General features: G+C 36.7%; 1 protein-coding gene across 2 annotated transcripts in view; it reads left to right on the forward strand.

Moving 5' to 3' along the window:
* The window catches only part of LOC140146469 (prohibitin-2-like), a 29,666-nt gene extending 13,682 nt beyond the window's left edge, over positions 1–15,984 (forward strand). The window contains exons 2-8 of one of the 2 annotated variants that reach the window (XM_072168339.1): positions 4,852–5,013; positions 7,981–8,105; positions 10,037–10,096; positions 10,518–10,608; positions 11,434–11,576; positions 13,174–13,251; positions 14,918–15,984. In XM_072168339.1, the coding sequence (XP_072024440.1) occupies positions 4,852–5,013; positions 7,981–8,105; positions 10,037–10,096; positions 10,518–10,608; positions 11,434–11,576; positions 13,174–13,251; positions 14,918–15,028 (770 nt within the window). In that variant the 3' untranslated portion in view covers positions 15,029–15,984. Of the gene's footprint in view, positions 1–4,851; positions 5,014–7,980; positions 8,106–10,036; positions 10,097–10,517; positions 10,609–11,433; positions 11,577–13,173; positions 13,252–14,704 lie in introns of both variants that reach the window. The other variant, XM_072168330.1, reaches the window with a different exon arrangement.
* Positions 15,985–16,136: the final 152 nt, after the last annotated feature.

The following is a 16,136-nucleotide window of genomic DNA, read 5'->3' on the forward strand; positions in this document are numbered from 1 at the left end:
TGAAAATTTTATCAAATGGGTTAAAACTTTTTACTCAGGCAGGAAATCTTTTGTTATTAACAACGGTTTCCTTACAAAATCAGTCAATATGGAACGGGGCATATTTCAAGGTTGCCCAATCTCCCCATACCTTTTCCTGTCAATCCTGTGTGTCATGGAGACGCTTGGGAGTGCAATTAGGATTAATTCCAATATTAAAGGTATTTTGGTTAACAGGAAAGAATTGAAAGTGTCCATGCTTGCTGATGACACTACATGTTACATTGATGGTTCAAAGGAATCATTTCAAAGTCTGTTTGATATCCTCAACACTTTTGGTAAATGCTCTGGTTGTAAGGTAAACATGTCTAAATCCAAATCAATTTGGATAGGCTCTAAAAAAGGCAACCAAGAGTTTCCATTTCAAGATAAGGGGCTTTGCTGGGTTCAAGACAAATTCAGTTACCTTGGTATTAATTTTTCCCTCAATCTGAGTTTGTTGTTTGATTTAAATTATAAGGTGAAACTGAAGCAAATTGAACAAACCTTAAATTGTTGGAAAGCTAGAAGTTTGTCACTCATTGGTAAAATTTGTGTCATAAAATCTCTTTTGCTTCCACAGTTGTTGTATCTTTTTTCTGTGCTCTGTATAAAAATTCCAGAAACTTTTTTCAAAAATTTAAATAAATTATTTTTAATTTCATCTGGAATGGGGAAATGACAGAGTGAAGAGGGATTTTGTATGTCTTGATTATTCTTTGGGTGGTTTACGTTATGGTTAATGTAAAGTGTTTTATGGAGGCTCAAAATTGATTTGGGTAAAATATTTACTTGATGACAACTATGAGTGCATGTGGAAATCTCTTGAGATTTCTTTTCTTCAAAAATTTCATTCTGATGTTAAAATTCTGTGGAAATCTCATGCACCTGAAAGTATTCTTTCGCGTCTGAAGAATGTGCAGCTGGCTGATTCAATAAGATCGTGGTATTCTTTTAGAGATAAAGCCACTGAAGACCTTGGTTATGAGATCCGAGAAATGAGGAGTCAGAATAGCACTTGTATTTGGTTCAATAGAAGTATTAGATCCAAATCAAAACAGTATTTTTATTACGATTCTTGGTATACTAAAGGGATTTGTACTCTATCTGATGTTCTTTATGATAATCTTCCCACACCAGTCTTAAAATCTTTTGACGACTTAATAATTGAATTTGATATCTCTTACAGAGATAGGAGAAAATATAATGTGTTGATGGATAGCATTGTTCATTATTGTGGGATGCTGGATGATTTTGAGGACCAGGATTTTGACACTTTCGACATTTTCTCTAATAATCTTATCCTGGTCCCCAGGGTCCCTCGCTACACCTACAGTATAATGTTAAACAAGCTTCCCCTGAAAGAATTCAAAAATTCTGGGAAGATATCTTTGAAGATTTTTGTGATAAGGGGAATGTAGGGTGGGAAGAAATTCATATCCGAATTTCAAATGTACCATTGAGACTCAATTAAGATCATTTTATTTTAAACTATTCCATAAGGCAATTGCTTTCAACAGCTTTCTCCACAAAATTGGAAGAAAAGATTCTCCTCTTTGTTTCTTTTGTGACAAATTTCCCAAACTGTGGTTCATGTTTTTTGTGAATGTGATAAAGTTAAATGTATCTGGAATGAGTTATTTAACATGTTAAATGACAAACTTCACCTGAATATTCAGTTTAATAGTTTTGACCTTATGTTTGGTATTGCCAATGATAATTTACTTTCCTTTTTAATATTATGCAGTAAATACTACATTTACAGATGTAGATTTCAGGAAGTGAACCCAAACTTTACTGCTTTGAAAAACTTCATTTTGATGAAAAGAAAATGGAATATGATATTGCTTATAAAAGGGTAAATTAAGTAATCACTTTAAAAGTGGTGCTTTGACATTTGATGTACAAGGTGCATTAGCACTGTAATATTGTTTTGCCATTATGTCACATGTACATGTATGTTGACTCTGTATGATATACAAAATGTATCTCATTATTCATTATTTGTGCATTATGTAGTACACTATGCCATGTATGTATACACACATTTGCAGCTGTAATTGTGATTCTCTGTGATTATATTATTCTTATGTTTGCTTTTTCCAATAAAAAATATAATGACAAAAAAAAAAAAAAAAAAAAAAAATGTCGCATTTCTCAGTCCCGGTGATGATACTATATCCGCAACGCCGTTGTCATATATCTCTGACCCCTGTAAGGTCAAAAACGGTTAAACGTGGTGTTGATTTCAACCAATCCGATCCACCGATTGTGATACTGACATCATATGAGGTGACCAGGAGGCAGGAGATACCATTTTGGTCAACTGAACTCGACTCGTGCGTTCTTTTGGTTGACATAAATCGAACAAAATTTTCAATAACGGGTAATAGTAGGATTTCAATTTTTTATTAATGAATAATGAAGTTACTTGTAGTTTTGAGGAATGACAAAGTTGTTTTTGGAAACTTAGATGTTTGTTTCAACTGATGATGTATGATCGCAAGGTGAATGAATTCGTGAAGAGATTTGCTTGTTTGAGTGATAGTAGGATACGGGATGTAGGCTAGTCTTCTGTGTTTGACCTGCTCCGATGTCTCAATTCACGCGGAATTATTTGTACCTGCTAACCAGACAGCAATACTGCGTATTGCTGTATGGAACCAGATATACAGTAAGCGTATACCAGCCCTCGTATAGGTATGCCAGGTGAATTCAAATTTGCCATCAAACTGCATCATTTTATATATCAAATTAAAGCCCTTGAGTAAAGAAAGCCAACACTGAAAACCTTTTTGTCATAGCACTTTCCGTAGCAAAGTTACATCTAGTCAAAGATTGACTTTCATCAAAAAGATTCTGCTAGCAAAATTCCCCAAAACAGCATTACGGGGTATTTCTAGACAGCGCTCGAAATTTTGGTTGTCCGTTCGCCCCGGACAACTAAAAAGTCGCCGGACAACCAAAAATACTGATTCGGTTGTCCGCCGGACAAACATAAATCTAGCCAAAAGTCACATTTGTAGGTCACGGTTGCCCGGGACAACTAAAAAAGTTGCCGGACAACCAAAAATACTGATTCGGTTGTCCGTCGGACAAACATAAATCTAGCCAAAAGTCACATTTGTAGGCCTACGCCCTACGGACAACCAAAAACTTAGACAGACAACCAGAAATTGTAATCTGGTTGTCCATGGGACAACCATTTATTTTTCCTAAATTCGAACACTGCTTCTAGATCTTAGTCTCATGACGATAGCAGCTTTTTTTACTGGAACTGCTATCAAAATCCCTCTGAAATTACATGTGCGAGTCTCTCATCACCAAAATAAATCATATATTTGGGTCAAGTGAAGTATAGACAACATTTATGAAGGTTTCCTTGAGTTGAGCAAGCGGTTCTTTTAAATTTCAATGTAAATTTGTATTGCCGGTTTAGGCCATTTTGGCTGAATAGCAAATGTGTTAACTGAGGTTTCCCTGTCATACCTACCTCGTATTAAGGATCTGAAGGGGCACGGCAACTTTTTTAGGGCAAGTTGATAATTGCCTTGGATTTTCACTGAAAAGGCAAGGCAGCACGGAAATTTGTAATATTTTAAAAGGGCATCACGGCAACTGTTGAAAATTTGAGAAGGGCACCAAGGCAATTTTTCAAAAGCGAATAGATGCATTGCTGTCAGCTGAATTCGACACCAAAGTAAAATTCGACTCTCAACTTTACATTAAAACTAACCTGATTGCTCAAAAAACCTGCTTAAATAATACAAAGCAGTCAAAAATCAACAGTTTAATTTACTTAAATTTTGAGATCCCTAGTTCTGAGCTGCAAAACTGACTCGAAACAGCTGTAACTTTGGTTATAATATTGATCAAATTCGCCGGGATAAAAACTATTTTGTGCAAAACATATCTAGAGAGTAGAGATGGGCTCACATGTACAAGATAAGATGATACCGGAAGGGTATCGCCATCGGTTTGCAATGGGAAGTCAATGTTTGCTAATCGAGAGATCAATTGATTTGCCCAGTGCTGGGATTTTGTTCACGACTCGAGGAAGCTTAGTTACTAACAGCGTTTCTGATTGGTCGATAGTAAGTTGAAGGTATTTCTCTGACCAATCCGGAAAATGAAGTCAGATTTCTAGCAACCAGATAATGTATAAAAGCTGATGTGATTGGCTGAATATGTAAGCTTACATAGGGGTACATGTAATGAATATTAATTCACAACAAACTATTGATTGATAGCTGGGTTACGATGCTCAAAATACTAAAATAGCGATCATGTTCTCAAGAACTTCGATTTTAATTTTCCACAATTTTTCGGGGTTTTAACCAGTACTTGTTAATGATTTTATAATGAAGGGACAGGGCTGGCTGGCTAGGGCACCCACAGCAACTTCATTAAAAGGCACGGTAAGTGGCTGCCGTCGGTAAAGGACATATTTTGAGGGCATTCCGGCAATGGGGGTGGGCACCCACGGCAATATGCCGTGGGTTAATTCGAGGGCTGGCGTATACATGTACGCGAACGCCAGCGCACATCCGCATTACGCGTGAGCGCGTACAATTCGTCATGTCTGGAATCTGTGTGCGTATCACGCTTTCAAGTTGAATTCAGTATTTTGGAAGTATCGGATAAAGATTGCCGTTTTATTCAGTTTTATTGTTGATATCAACAGAAATCACCGATCTTTTTGTAAGGCTGACTGCATGACTGTCAATGATTGGCAATTATACGATCTTTAGCTTGTTTTCGTTGTTGAAAGGGATTCATAATGACATGTACGGACCTGAATTTATAAATATTATTTCTGACTTTGTTTTGCAGTTGATGGTGGTCACAGAGCAGTAATATTCAGTCGTATTGGTGGTGTTCAGAATCAGATCTATGCTGAGGGTTTACACTTCAGGATACCCTGGTTCAACTATCCCATAATCTATGACATCAGGTCCCGACCACGGAGAATTGGATCACCTACAGGTAGCAAAGGTATGTAGCAACACACTTAGCTCTAGGTCAAGGTATTTAACATAGTATAGAGAGAAAGCGGGAGAGTCGTAGATGAGAACAGTACAAGTTGGTAACACAGAATGTTTTTGATGGATGGTGATGCCAGAATATTTAAGGGGGTACTACACCCCTGTGGTAAATTTGTGACTAGTTTTGCATTTTTCTCAAAAAATAATAACACACTGGTAATAAAAGTTATGTATATTATTGGGGCAAAGAATCCAATCACTACACTGAAATTTCAGTGACTCAAGACAAGCGAAGCGGTTCAGTATATATGATAGGAAACGAGGTACATCCTAGCACCGGTGAGTGTGATCGGAAATTGGGTAACATTTGGTGAAAAAATAGGATTTATTTAAATTTCCATAAAAAATGGTTTTAATTTGGTGGAAAGGATTATATTTTAATAATCTAAAAGAAAAAAGAAAAATTTGTCTCAAATTTTGTGTTTTCTGTGCCGCTAAAGTTGCGTGCATTATTTGTAGCGTGAGGGACGGACACTATGTTCCATTATTATGAAAATACTTCTCTTGGAAAGAGATTAGATGCTATTGTCAATTTTTGTTTACATATTATTAGTACAACCCTTGCCACAGGAAATACCAATGAGATTTTTAATTGGATGTCTTCCAGAAGATAGAAGGGGTCCTGGAAGGTGAACCCTAGAAATTTTGTCCGTCCCTCACGGATAAAAATCCAAAAAAGTTTTTTCTCTGAGAAACATTTCAAGGAATTAAATTAGCATATACCCTATCTATCAATGTTAATGCTCACCTTACTAGAGATAAAGAAACTAAAATTCCCAATCTTTAAATCTAAGAGTTATTAGTCCTTAATTGATGTGAGGGACGGACATGTCCGTCCCTCACACTAACTTATTTTGGATGTACAGGTACCAATGTATGTTGAGTGAAAATATTTTTGTTTACATATCAATAGTGCAACCCCTGCCACATGAAATATCAATGAGTTTTTTAATTAGATGTCTTTCAGAAGAGAGTTGGAGGTCATGGAAGGTGAATGCTAGAAATTTTGTCCGTCCCTCACGGATAAAAATCCAAAAAAGTTGTTTCTCTGAGAAATATTCTAAGGAATTAAAATAGCATACACCCTATATATCAATATTAGTGCTCACCTTAATAGAGATAAAGAAACTAAAATTGCCAATCTTTAAATCTCGGAGTTATTAGTCCTTTTAATTAAGGGACCAACATGTCCGTCCCTCACACCAACTGATTTTGGATGTACAGGTACCAATGTATGTTGAGTGAAAATATTTGGCCACTAAATATTAAACCCAATTCTTCTACCCAGTCAGAGAGTCTGTCTAAAACTAATTCAGGCCAATCCCAGAAGGTCATGCTCCCAAATATTTGGAATTGAAGGTCCTGTTGCTAAAAAAGAGGGTATGTCCGTCCCTCACACCAACTTATTAAAATTAATATTATTGTAAATTACTGCTTCTTTATCAGTAAAACTACAATTGGGTATTGAAAACAAACAGCATGAAGTAAAACTTCTGTGTTTAATTTGAAATTAAAAGTGAAATACACACTGAATAAGATATTTAGGCCATCATATGTCCGTCCCTCACAGACAAGCTGTCCGTCCCTCACACAAGTATTTAGGGGGTATAATCGTATGATATTTCCACTGAACTTGAATTATTTTGACAACTGCATTTCATTTAGATGTCAAGGATAGCATTAGTGGTGGATTTGGAGAAATCTTGCCAAATTTGAAATTTTGTAACATTTTGTCCGTCCCTCACATAGAAAATGTCCGTCCCTCACATAAACTTTGGACTCGCTTCATAGACGCCTTGAAAACAAACTGAGTCAAATTTCTTAATTTTTGGAGAGATGGAACATTACTCTTTCATGAAAAGTATATATTGATTAAACATGTGTATAAGTTTCAATAGAAAACTTGAAGATGTAACTAATGGTGGTGATTGCTTATTCTATTGATTTCCGTCCCTCACACGTGAAAATTTTGTATAGTGAAATAATTGATGCACATGTGGCAACATTTTCATGCATGAAATAACTATTGGTTGAAGGGTTATATGTTAACCTAACTTAAAGGAATAAATTTTAACAAGGGTTAATTAAACACAGCAATTAATCTATTGATGTCCGTCCCTCACGTGAGGGACGGAGTACCTTATTTCTTATCATAAATAACAAACCGCTTGTCTTGGGTCACTGAAATTCCAGTGTAGTAATTGTATTCCTTGCCCCTATAATATATATAACTTTTGTTACCAATGTGTTATTAGTTTTTGAGACAAATGCAAAACTAGACACAAATTTATTGAGGGGTGTAGTACCCCCTTAAACGAAACATGTGCATAATATGAATGATATAAACATAAACTGTTCAACTTAAAAAATAGTAATACAATTTCTAAGGGATTTTTATATTATTTGAAAGAGGTTTTGCTTTGACTTTAGATAGTAAATCAAGGGTAATTCCATTTCAAATAAGTGGTAATTTTCATGTGTGCAATCTTTCGCAATTAGCTGATTTTGTTCTTCAATTTACATTTTTGTACACAGACCTATGCATAATATAATACAGTTGCATGTTTTTATTTGCATGTAGCTGTGTTGAGCGTGAAAAGCGAAAATGTCCACTTTGACAGTATAGCACACATCACACACTTGGAGGCTTGGGCACAAAATAGATCAACACACTTTTGTGTTCCAAGCACTTAATAGGAAGTTTTGTTTTTCAATGTGAAAAGGAACTAAATAAGTATTGGTACATGTACAATACTAAGTATAACAGGTAGAGTGAAAAACTTGGGAAGTTTGTGTCATTATGATAACTGGTTATTATTTTTCACCTGGTTCTGAATCATTGGATTCAAAATGCCTACAGTTGAGGAAACATAATGAACATTGCAAATTCTGACATCATTTGGCATGTTTATGTTAGATCTTCAGATGGTGAATATTAGTCTTCGTGTTCTATCTCGTCCTGAAGCCACCAAGCTGCCAGAAATTTGCAGACAACTAGGAACAGACTATGATGAAAGAGTTTTACCATCTATTTGTAATGAGGTAAGCAACAAAGAAAACTTGTGACCTTGAAACTTACTGCATATGTGCTTCGTATCTAAAAAAGTGCCCAACTGGCCAAGATTTTTTCCACCCCAATTTTGACATTCCCAGAAAAAATACTGACCCGACCTTTCCCGATGAATTTGGAATGATCCAGCCTGATTCAGATTTTTTGCACAACGGACTGGTTGATACAAACATCTGCTAGCGTCATCCTGATCTGTTCATCCAATCTGTTGTCAGTCCAGATTTTTGTATTGTCCCACTGGACACTAATTTTAATTAGGGTAATTTGGGTAATTAAAATTACCCAAAACGTAATTAAAATTACCCAAAACGTAAAATAAATTATATTCATTCAAATGCAGTATGATTTGAGGAAAAGTAGTAAAAACAACTGATCTGACTTTGTTGGATTATCAAAGCTGATCATTCAATGTGAGAAACATCATTGAGGTATGTCAACATCACCTTTATTTGGATTTGTTTAAGAACATTTTTATAATTACATCTTCTTTAGGCTGTGAATTACTGCATGTACAGGCAGAATTGGAAAAGTCAAGAATTAATTTTGGATGTGGTCAGAGTTTGGTGTCCCATACATTGGCAATCAATTTTGCTAGAGCAAAGTGTCTGATTTCCAAATTGTCTGCTGATGTACTGTACAGTAGATACTGTGGGTGGTTTTAATCAATAATAGTTTCTTGTCTTAGTATTATTGAAAAGCCCACCATAGCATTTTGAAATAAAAAGCCTGAAGCAAGTGTCACATGATGAGTACTTAGCATGTGATGTCATCACTGACATGGTCACTATGGCAACTCAATCCATAATTCCTTGCGGAAACCAGAGTTGTAATTTATAAGGAACGGTCTGTAATCTTGATGGGTGTTGAACTCCACCATGGCACTCATTGTAAACCCAGATCGACAGAAAAGCAGTGTCACCACAAATAACTTGCCGGCGCAAGTCACAGCTTTGGTGAGATGTTGTATGTGCATTGCCACAAGGGAAGGGCTATAGCTAGTTTGTGTTGTTTGATGTGTGCACTTTGGTACAATGTGGTGCTCACAAGTTCAGTGCAATCTTACAGTCAAAGCCATGTTTTATTAAAGGTTGCTTTGCAATGCAAGAATAAGTTGTAATATATATTGGTGTGGCGACATGGGAATGGTGGGGGGGATTGGAATACAGGAGGGGGTGGGTGGGAAATGGATTGAGTGTCAGGCTGTGAAAGTGATGATCACATGATCACTTCTTTAGTAATCTGATGACATTTAAGTGTGGTTAAAAATTAAGGCCTTCTTAAAATTTGGCTTTGTTGGAAAAATTCTATTAGATTTGAATAATTTTCCTAAAGATACATGTAAACCATGAATTTGTTTTACCAAACCATATGAATATTCGTCTGCACAAATCACAAAAATAATGTAAATAATACAGGCCATTTATACTTGGTCATCTCGATTGATTGGATTCCCAGAAATTTGGTCACCAGGGTTGCATATAAAAAATAATCAGTTTAGATTCAGGAATTCTCATAAGCAGTGTTCGAATTTAGGAAAAATAAATGGTTGTCCCACGGACAACCAGATTACAATTTCTGGTTGTCCGTCTAAGTTTTTGGTTGTCCGTAGGCCTACAAATGTGACTTTTGGCTAGATTTATGGTTGTCCGGCGGACAACCAAATCAGTATTTTTGGTTGTCCGGCGACTTTTTTAGTTGTCCCGGGCAACCGGACAACCAAAATTTCGAACGCTGCTCATAAGCAATGTTGATTAATACATTGTAGGTCAAGGACAACAATTACTGTACACCAAACAGTGAATGTAGTTTGTTGTTCATTTGATGCCAGATATGCAGTGGTTTTTTTTCAATATTTATCTTTGTGTGATATTCTCATTACATGTGCTCTGTTATTTCAATGCAGGTGTTAAAGGGTGTAGTAGCTAAGTTCAACGCCTCACAGCTTATTACACAACGTCAGCAGGTTAGTATTAAAGTCTCTTTTTGACCAAAATCCAGCAACAATAAATGCATAAACTGGGGGATATGAACTAGACTAAATTCATAATACATGGGTCATTCCATCTCAACTCAACCAATGGGTTGGCTAGTCAGTGGTTACCCTCTCAGATTTTGTTTTGTTTTACATCAATGTCCTATGGGTCAATTGAACACATTTCAAATGGTAAGTCATTTCTGAATTATGGCCCGTTGAATTTGGGCATTTTTGATGCGATTTTACCACTTCCCATTAAAATACACACAAAATTGCCAAAGTACCACCTGACTGCATGTGCCATGTACATAAGAGCTACCTCCCTGAGTTATGCCATGTGCTTTATGAGCAAATACATGGTAGTGTCAAAGTTATCAGTGAGTGATATTTAATGTTGATTTGTACACAGGTCAGTTTACTAATCCGTCGTCAGTTAACAGAGAGAGCCAATGACTTCGGCTTGATCCTGGATGATGTATCCATCACAGAACTAAGCTTTAGTAAGTACTCCTGGCCAATTTTAAAGCCATATCCTAACATTTGCTGAGGAGAACGCCCTCAATATTTTTCAAAATTCTGTTTTTTATTACACGATTGTAATGTAATTTATTAAACTAACATACCCTGAAAGAATCAAGACAAGGTGCTGTAGTATTGTCAAAATCCAAGATTTTGAATGAAGCGTATTTATTGCAATGGAAATATTAGTCAAACACGTACACAATGTTCATAACACAGTACGTATATGGCATGCCAGATGGTCATACACACATCAAAGGACCGTGCCATAGCACAACAGACTAAGTAACACGCATTGGCAGCATCGGCGCTGATAGTAATTCCAATTTTGTTTGCTTTACCCTAGTTGTTCAGCTCATAATTAAAAGGGGACATATCAGACAGTAAAAGCTATGGGAAAGAAATACTAAGCTATTTTTTATGGAACTGTTGCCATTCGACTTTAATCTGGGGTAAAGTGTAGCTGACAGTAAGTCTTGTAGAGCAAGTGATCAAAATGTGCAGAACAAATTTCTCATTTGAGAAACATTTTTATTGTGTGATCATTTCTGTAAATGGTTGCCTCCGATTTTAGTGTATGATGATACATTTTGAGGTATCCAGGTAGCACTCATTTGGTGGGGAGGGGATAACATTAAAATGATCATGTCTTACAGAACAATTGATAACACAAGTGAAGATGTTAGGTCAGCATATTATTGGTGGGGAAAAATTCAAGGAAATTCCGAGTCATAAAAATCAACCAGCAATGTGAAACAATGAATACTTTAATGATTTGTTTGTATTTCCTTTGTTCTCTCACATAGGTAAGGAATACACTGCAGCTGTTGAGGCCAAGCAGGTGGCGCAACAGGAAGCCCAGAGGGCGCAATTCTTAGTGGAGAAGGCAAAACAGGAACGACAACAAAGGGTGGTGCAAGCTGAAGGTGAAGCAGCTGCTGCCCAAATGATATCCTTTTGTTCTTGTTGTCACAAGTTTATAGTAAATCTTTACTCCGCAAATAGATTCATCAGGATTGTCCAAATACAATTATATAAAATGTTCTTAAACAAATCAAAATGAACGGTGATGTTGACATACCAATGACATTTTGTGCTGTAACACAGCACTTTCTCAAATTGAATGATCTTTGACTTTTCTCATCGGCTGCTTCCTATTGGTAGCTGATGTAGATGGTGCTGTGTGGAAAGGACCCATAAAGGAATCAATGGATAAGAAAGAGGGGGCAGGCTAATAAATACACTCAACATGGATTCTGTTAACTACTGGTAAGCAGCCAACGAGGTAGGTCAAAGCTGATCATTCAATTTTAAAAGAAAGTGCTGTGTTACAGCACAAAATGTCATTGAGGTATGTCAACATCGCATTTATTTGGATTTGTTTAAGAACATTTTATATAATTACATCTTCATTAGGCTGGGAATTACATGTGGGCAGAATTGGAAAAGTCAAGAATTAATTTTGGATTTTGTCAGAGTTTGGTGTCCAATACATTAGCAATCAATTTTGCTAGAGCAAAGTGTCTGATTTCCAAATTGTCTGCTGATGTACAGTAGATACTGTGGGTGGTTTTAATCAATAATAGTTTCTTGTCCTAGTATTATTGAAAAGCCCACCATAGCATTTTGGAAAAGAAAAGACTGAAGTAAGTGTCACATGATGAGTACTTAGCATGTGATGTCATCACTGACATGGTCACTATGGCAACTCAATCCATAATTCCTTGCGGGAAACCAGAGTTGTAATTTATAAGGAACGGTCTGTAATCTTGATGGGTGTTGAACTCCACCATGGCACTCATTGTAAACCCAGATCGACAGAAAAGCAGTGTCACCACAAATAACTTGCCGGCGCAAGTCACAGCTTTGGTGAGATGTTGTATGTGCACTGCCACAAGGGAAGGGCAATAGATAGTTTGTGTTGTTTGATGTGTGCACTTTGGTACAATGTGGTGCTCACAAGTTCAGTGTAAACTTACAGTCAAAGCCATGTTTTATTAAAGGTGCGTTGCAATGCAAGAATAAGTTGTAATATATATTGGTGTGGCGACATGGGAATGGTGGGGGAGATTGGTATACAGGAGGGGGTTGGGTGGGAAATGGATTGAGTGTCAGGCTGTGAAAGTGATGATCACATGATCACTTCTTTAGTAATCTGATGACATTTTTAAGTGGAGTCAAAAAAGTATGTGTACTGAGGCTTTCTTACTTTGATTGGTCTACAGTGACAAAAACTATAAAGCTGAGGATCAGAATTCCTTATTTATACAGTATTTTGTAAGCAAGAAGGGAGATTGTCCATTCTATGAATCACTGGCCATGTTTTATACATTTACCAGTGTGCTGTGTGCTCTATAGAAAGTGTGCATTTGACGTTATAAAAAATAAATTGAATCCAGCTGTTTTCACTACATTCAGAAGTATTTTAAGTTGTTTAAAGAGCAAGAATTACTCTTGGTTTTTGTTACATGTACAAATCATATTTTTGAGTTTATGTAGTTATATACTATAGTTTTGCATTTGTTTCCTTGACTAATTCTGTTTACCTTGGTGAGGCTGTGTCTAAGAATCCTGGCTATTTGAAACTACGCAAGATCAGAGCTACACAGAACATTGCTAGAACAGTAAGTTATTTCATGATGATTATCAACAGACCTGACCTCACATATCAGCCAGAGTGTTTTGGCTTAGTGCAGTCAGTGAAGTTAGTTTGTCAAGGCAGTTGTTTCAAAGCATCTGTAAATACATGTGTATGTACAAATTACTGTCAGCGAATGGCAACTATATATTGAAACAGGTTATCACTGGTTACGGACCAGTCCTGATTGTAAACAAAATCACCCAATCAAGCTTCCCTGCTTAAGCCAAAATAATCTAAAATCTCTGCTTTTTGGACTCAAATTGCATAATTATATGCATATTGTAGAGTCCCTCCCTCCAGGCTCCGATAAATTTTTTTTAAATTGCCCGATCGGGCAAGCTTAGGTCAACTTTTGCTTGCCCGATTATGCCCGAAAATTTGAGAAAGAAAACCATCAACAAGTTGCAGTATTGTAATAGCTAAAATTGTCTAAAAATAGCACAGGGTACCGCCGCTACGGTATGACCTAGTTGACTCACTTGAGATGTTCCACCAGCCCGATCAGGAGCATCCTCATCTTTCCACTTGCGAATTAAAAATTAAACCATGGTGAAATGATATCTCCAAAGAAATTAAATTAACTGTTTACGTTAACATCAGAACAATGTTGTGCACTGATAACACATGTGTTGTTCAGTGACCTGATTTTAATCGACAGGGAAAGCCCCTTGTAGCTGATGCCGCCGGCCGATTCCCGATATCTTTTGTTAATTCAATAATAATCACAACGAGAAGATCAAAGAGCCACTGTGGGCTGTGAGCCTGTGGCTATAATGTTCTATGCAAATTAGATGTCACTCCTCTCCCAGGGCAGGCTTGCGACGGCCGGCACCCTCGTGCGCTGAATAATTCATGAGCGCCGTACGCACATGGTCGTATTATACAGTATACGATATGCACTGTACGTGTTTCGGGGCCATGGAAATACCGATTGACCTCATTAATATTGAAAACATTATTTTGATACGGGGGATTCCCATGATATGGACAGGTGATATGTACAGTCATGTACATGTATGCTTCGGAGAATAGCCTGCGATCAATAACGTTTAACAGTGGAAATTAGTGCGGAAATATATTTTGTTTGCATTGCTATTAATGTAAGTAAAACAAGCAAGTCATAATGCCGTCTCTGCACAATAATTTTGCAATTGCCGGATTGGGCAGAGTGCCTGATGATTTAGCTTGCCCGGCAGTATTTTTAATTGCCCCGGGCAATCTGACAGGCGATTTATCGGAGCCTGCCTCCCTCTGAAAATACTAAAGTAATTTATATCTGCCCAAGAAAAAAAAAAAGCTGCACCACCAATAATGAGAAATTAAACATGTTGTTTATGATTCTTTTTTTTTTATGAACCCTAACTATGCCAAATCAATCAAAATATAACAAAGTAAAACAAAGTAATTTTGTTAATTTCCTTTGTTTTTGTGTACAGATTGCCCAATCACAAAACCGTGTGTATCTTAACGCTGGCAGCTTGTTGCTTGACATAGGGGATAAAGATTTCTATGATACTGGAGGAATCATCGCCAAGAACAAGACATAATCTTGCTCAACCAATTTTGGAGGACATTCACCAACTTTAGCATAATTTTGAATAATTATAGGTACATGCAATTTTGTTAATTTCCTTTGTTTTCGTGTACAGATTGCCCAATCACAAAACCGTGTGTATCTTAACGCTGGCAGCTTGTTGCTCGACATAGGGGATAAAGATTTCTACGACACTGGAGGAATCATCGCCAAGAACAAGTTATAATCTTGCTCACCAATTTGGAGGACATTCATCAACAAAGATGTGAGAGAAAATTCACCCATATAATATTGTAAAAACTCCCATTGTGATTGATGTCATATCCCATAGCATGTGTGTATCTATCTCTGTATTGGGGTTGATTATATCAAGATACAAAGGTGGCATGACATTATAGTGTGTCTCATCTCAAGTTGATAGCAATGTTGGGTGTTTGAGTGGCAGTTTCTAACCATGCATGCTAACCTGATTCCACAGGTCATATACACAGGCATAGAAGGGCAACTTATCCATATACTGGTGACACAACCGTGTTAATGCACTGATGGCACTCTAAACAGCTAGCAACTTGAGACTAGACAGACCATTCAGGTAACCCCATTTGAAATTTACACTGTGTGGAAAATGAAGGTCATGTCTTCCATAGGGGGTGTATGCATTTCAAATCTAATAGCTCAATATGCAGGGAGAAACCTATGTTTGGAAAGCTCTCTATTGTTGAACCAGAACGCAGCATACATGGTGTATGCATGAATAGAACTCTAGATTTTAATACTGTGCTTGGTCATATTTGATTTCATTGCATCTTTCCAACACATGTTACCTCGTTTTATGATATTCTTCTCTGATTCAGAGAGGGCATAATGAAAAGAGAAGCACTCACTAGTGAATTACAGTTCAATTTCACTCCTATAGCACAACAGATGTGTGTATGTAGTGCATTATGCCTCAAGTACACCACACTTTTTAAAATATGTCATTGGAACTCACCATTGTTGGTATTGGTAATTCAAACAGTGTAATAATTTACTGATGCCAAAAACTAATCTCCAAGTTGGGAACAAGACTGACAGTCATAACATAATGCCTCACGGAAGTATCAGAAGGAACTGAGATATATGTCCTATATAATCCCAACCCAATGCAGCATCTTGCAAATATTTCCCCCAATATTGTAATATCTAAGAGGTTCTAAGATCATTTTATAACAGTTTGGTTTAAAAACTGACCACATAAATGTTTTCATGGTGTTAACAAAACGACAATGGACACGTTAAAAAGGATAATGGACATGTTGAAAAAGAATAAGACTTGCAAATGTTTTGTGGCAACA

The sequence above is a fragment of the Amphiura filiformis genome, chromosome 1 (genome assembly GCF_039555335.1).
Source record: "Amphiura filiformis chromosome 1, Afil_fr2py, whole genome shotgun sequence".
NCBI classification, from domain to species: Eukaryota; Metazoa; Echinodermata; class Ophiuroidea; order Amphilepidida; family Amphiuridae; genus Amphiura; species Amphiura filiformis.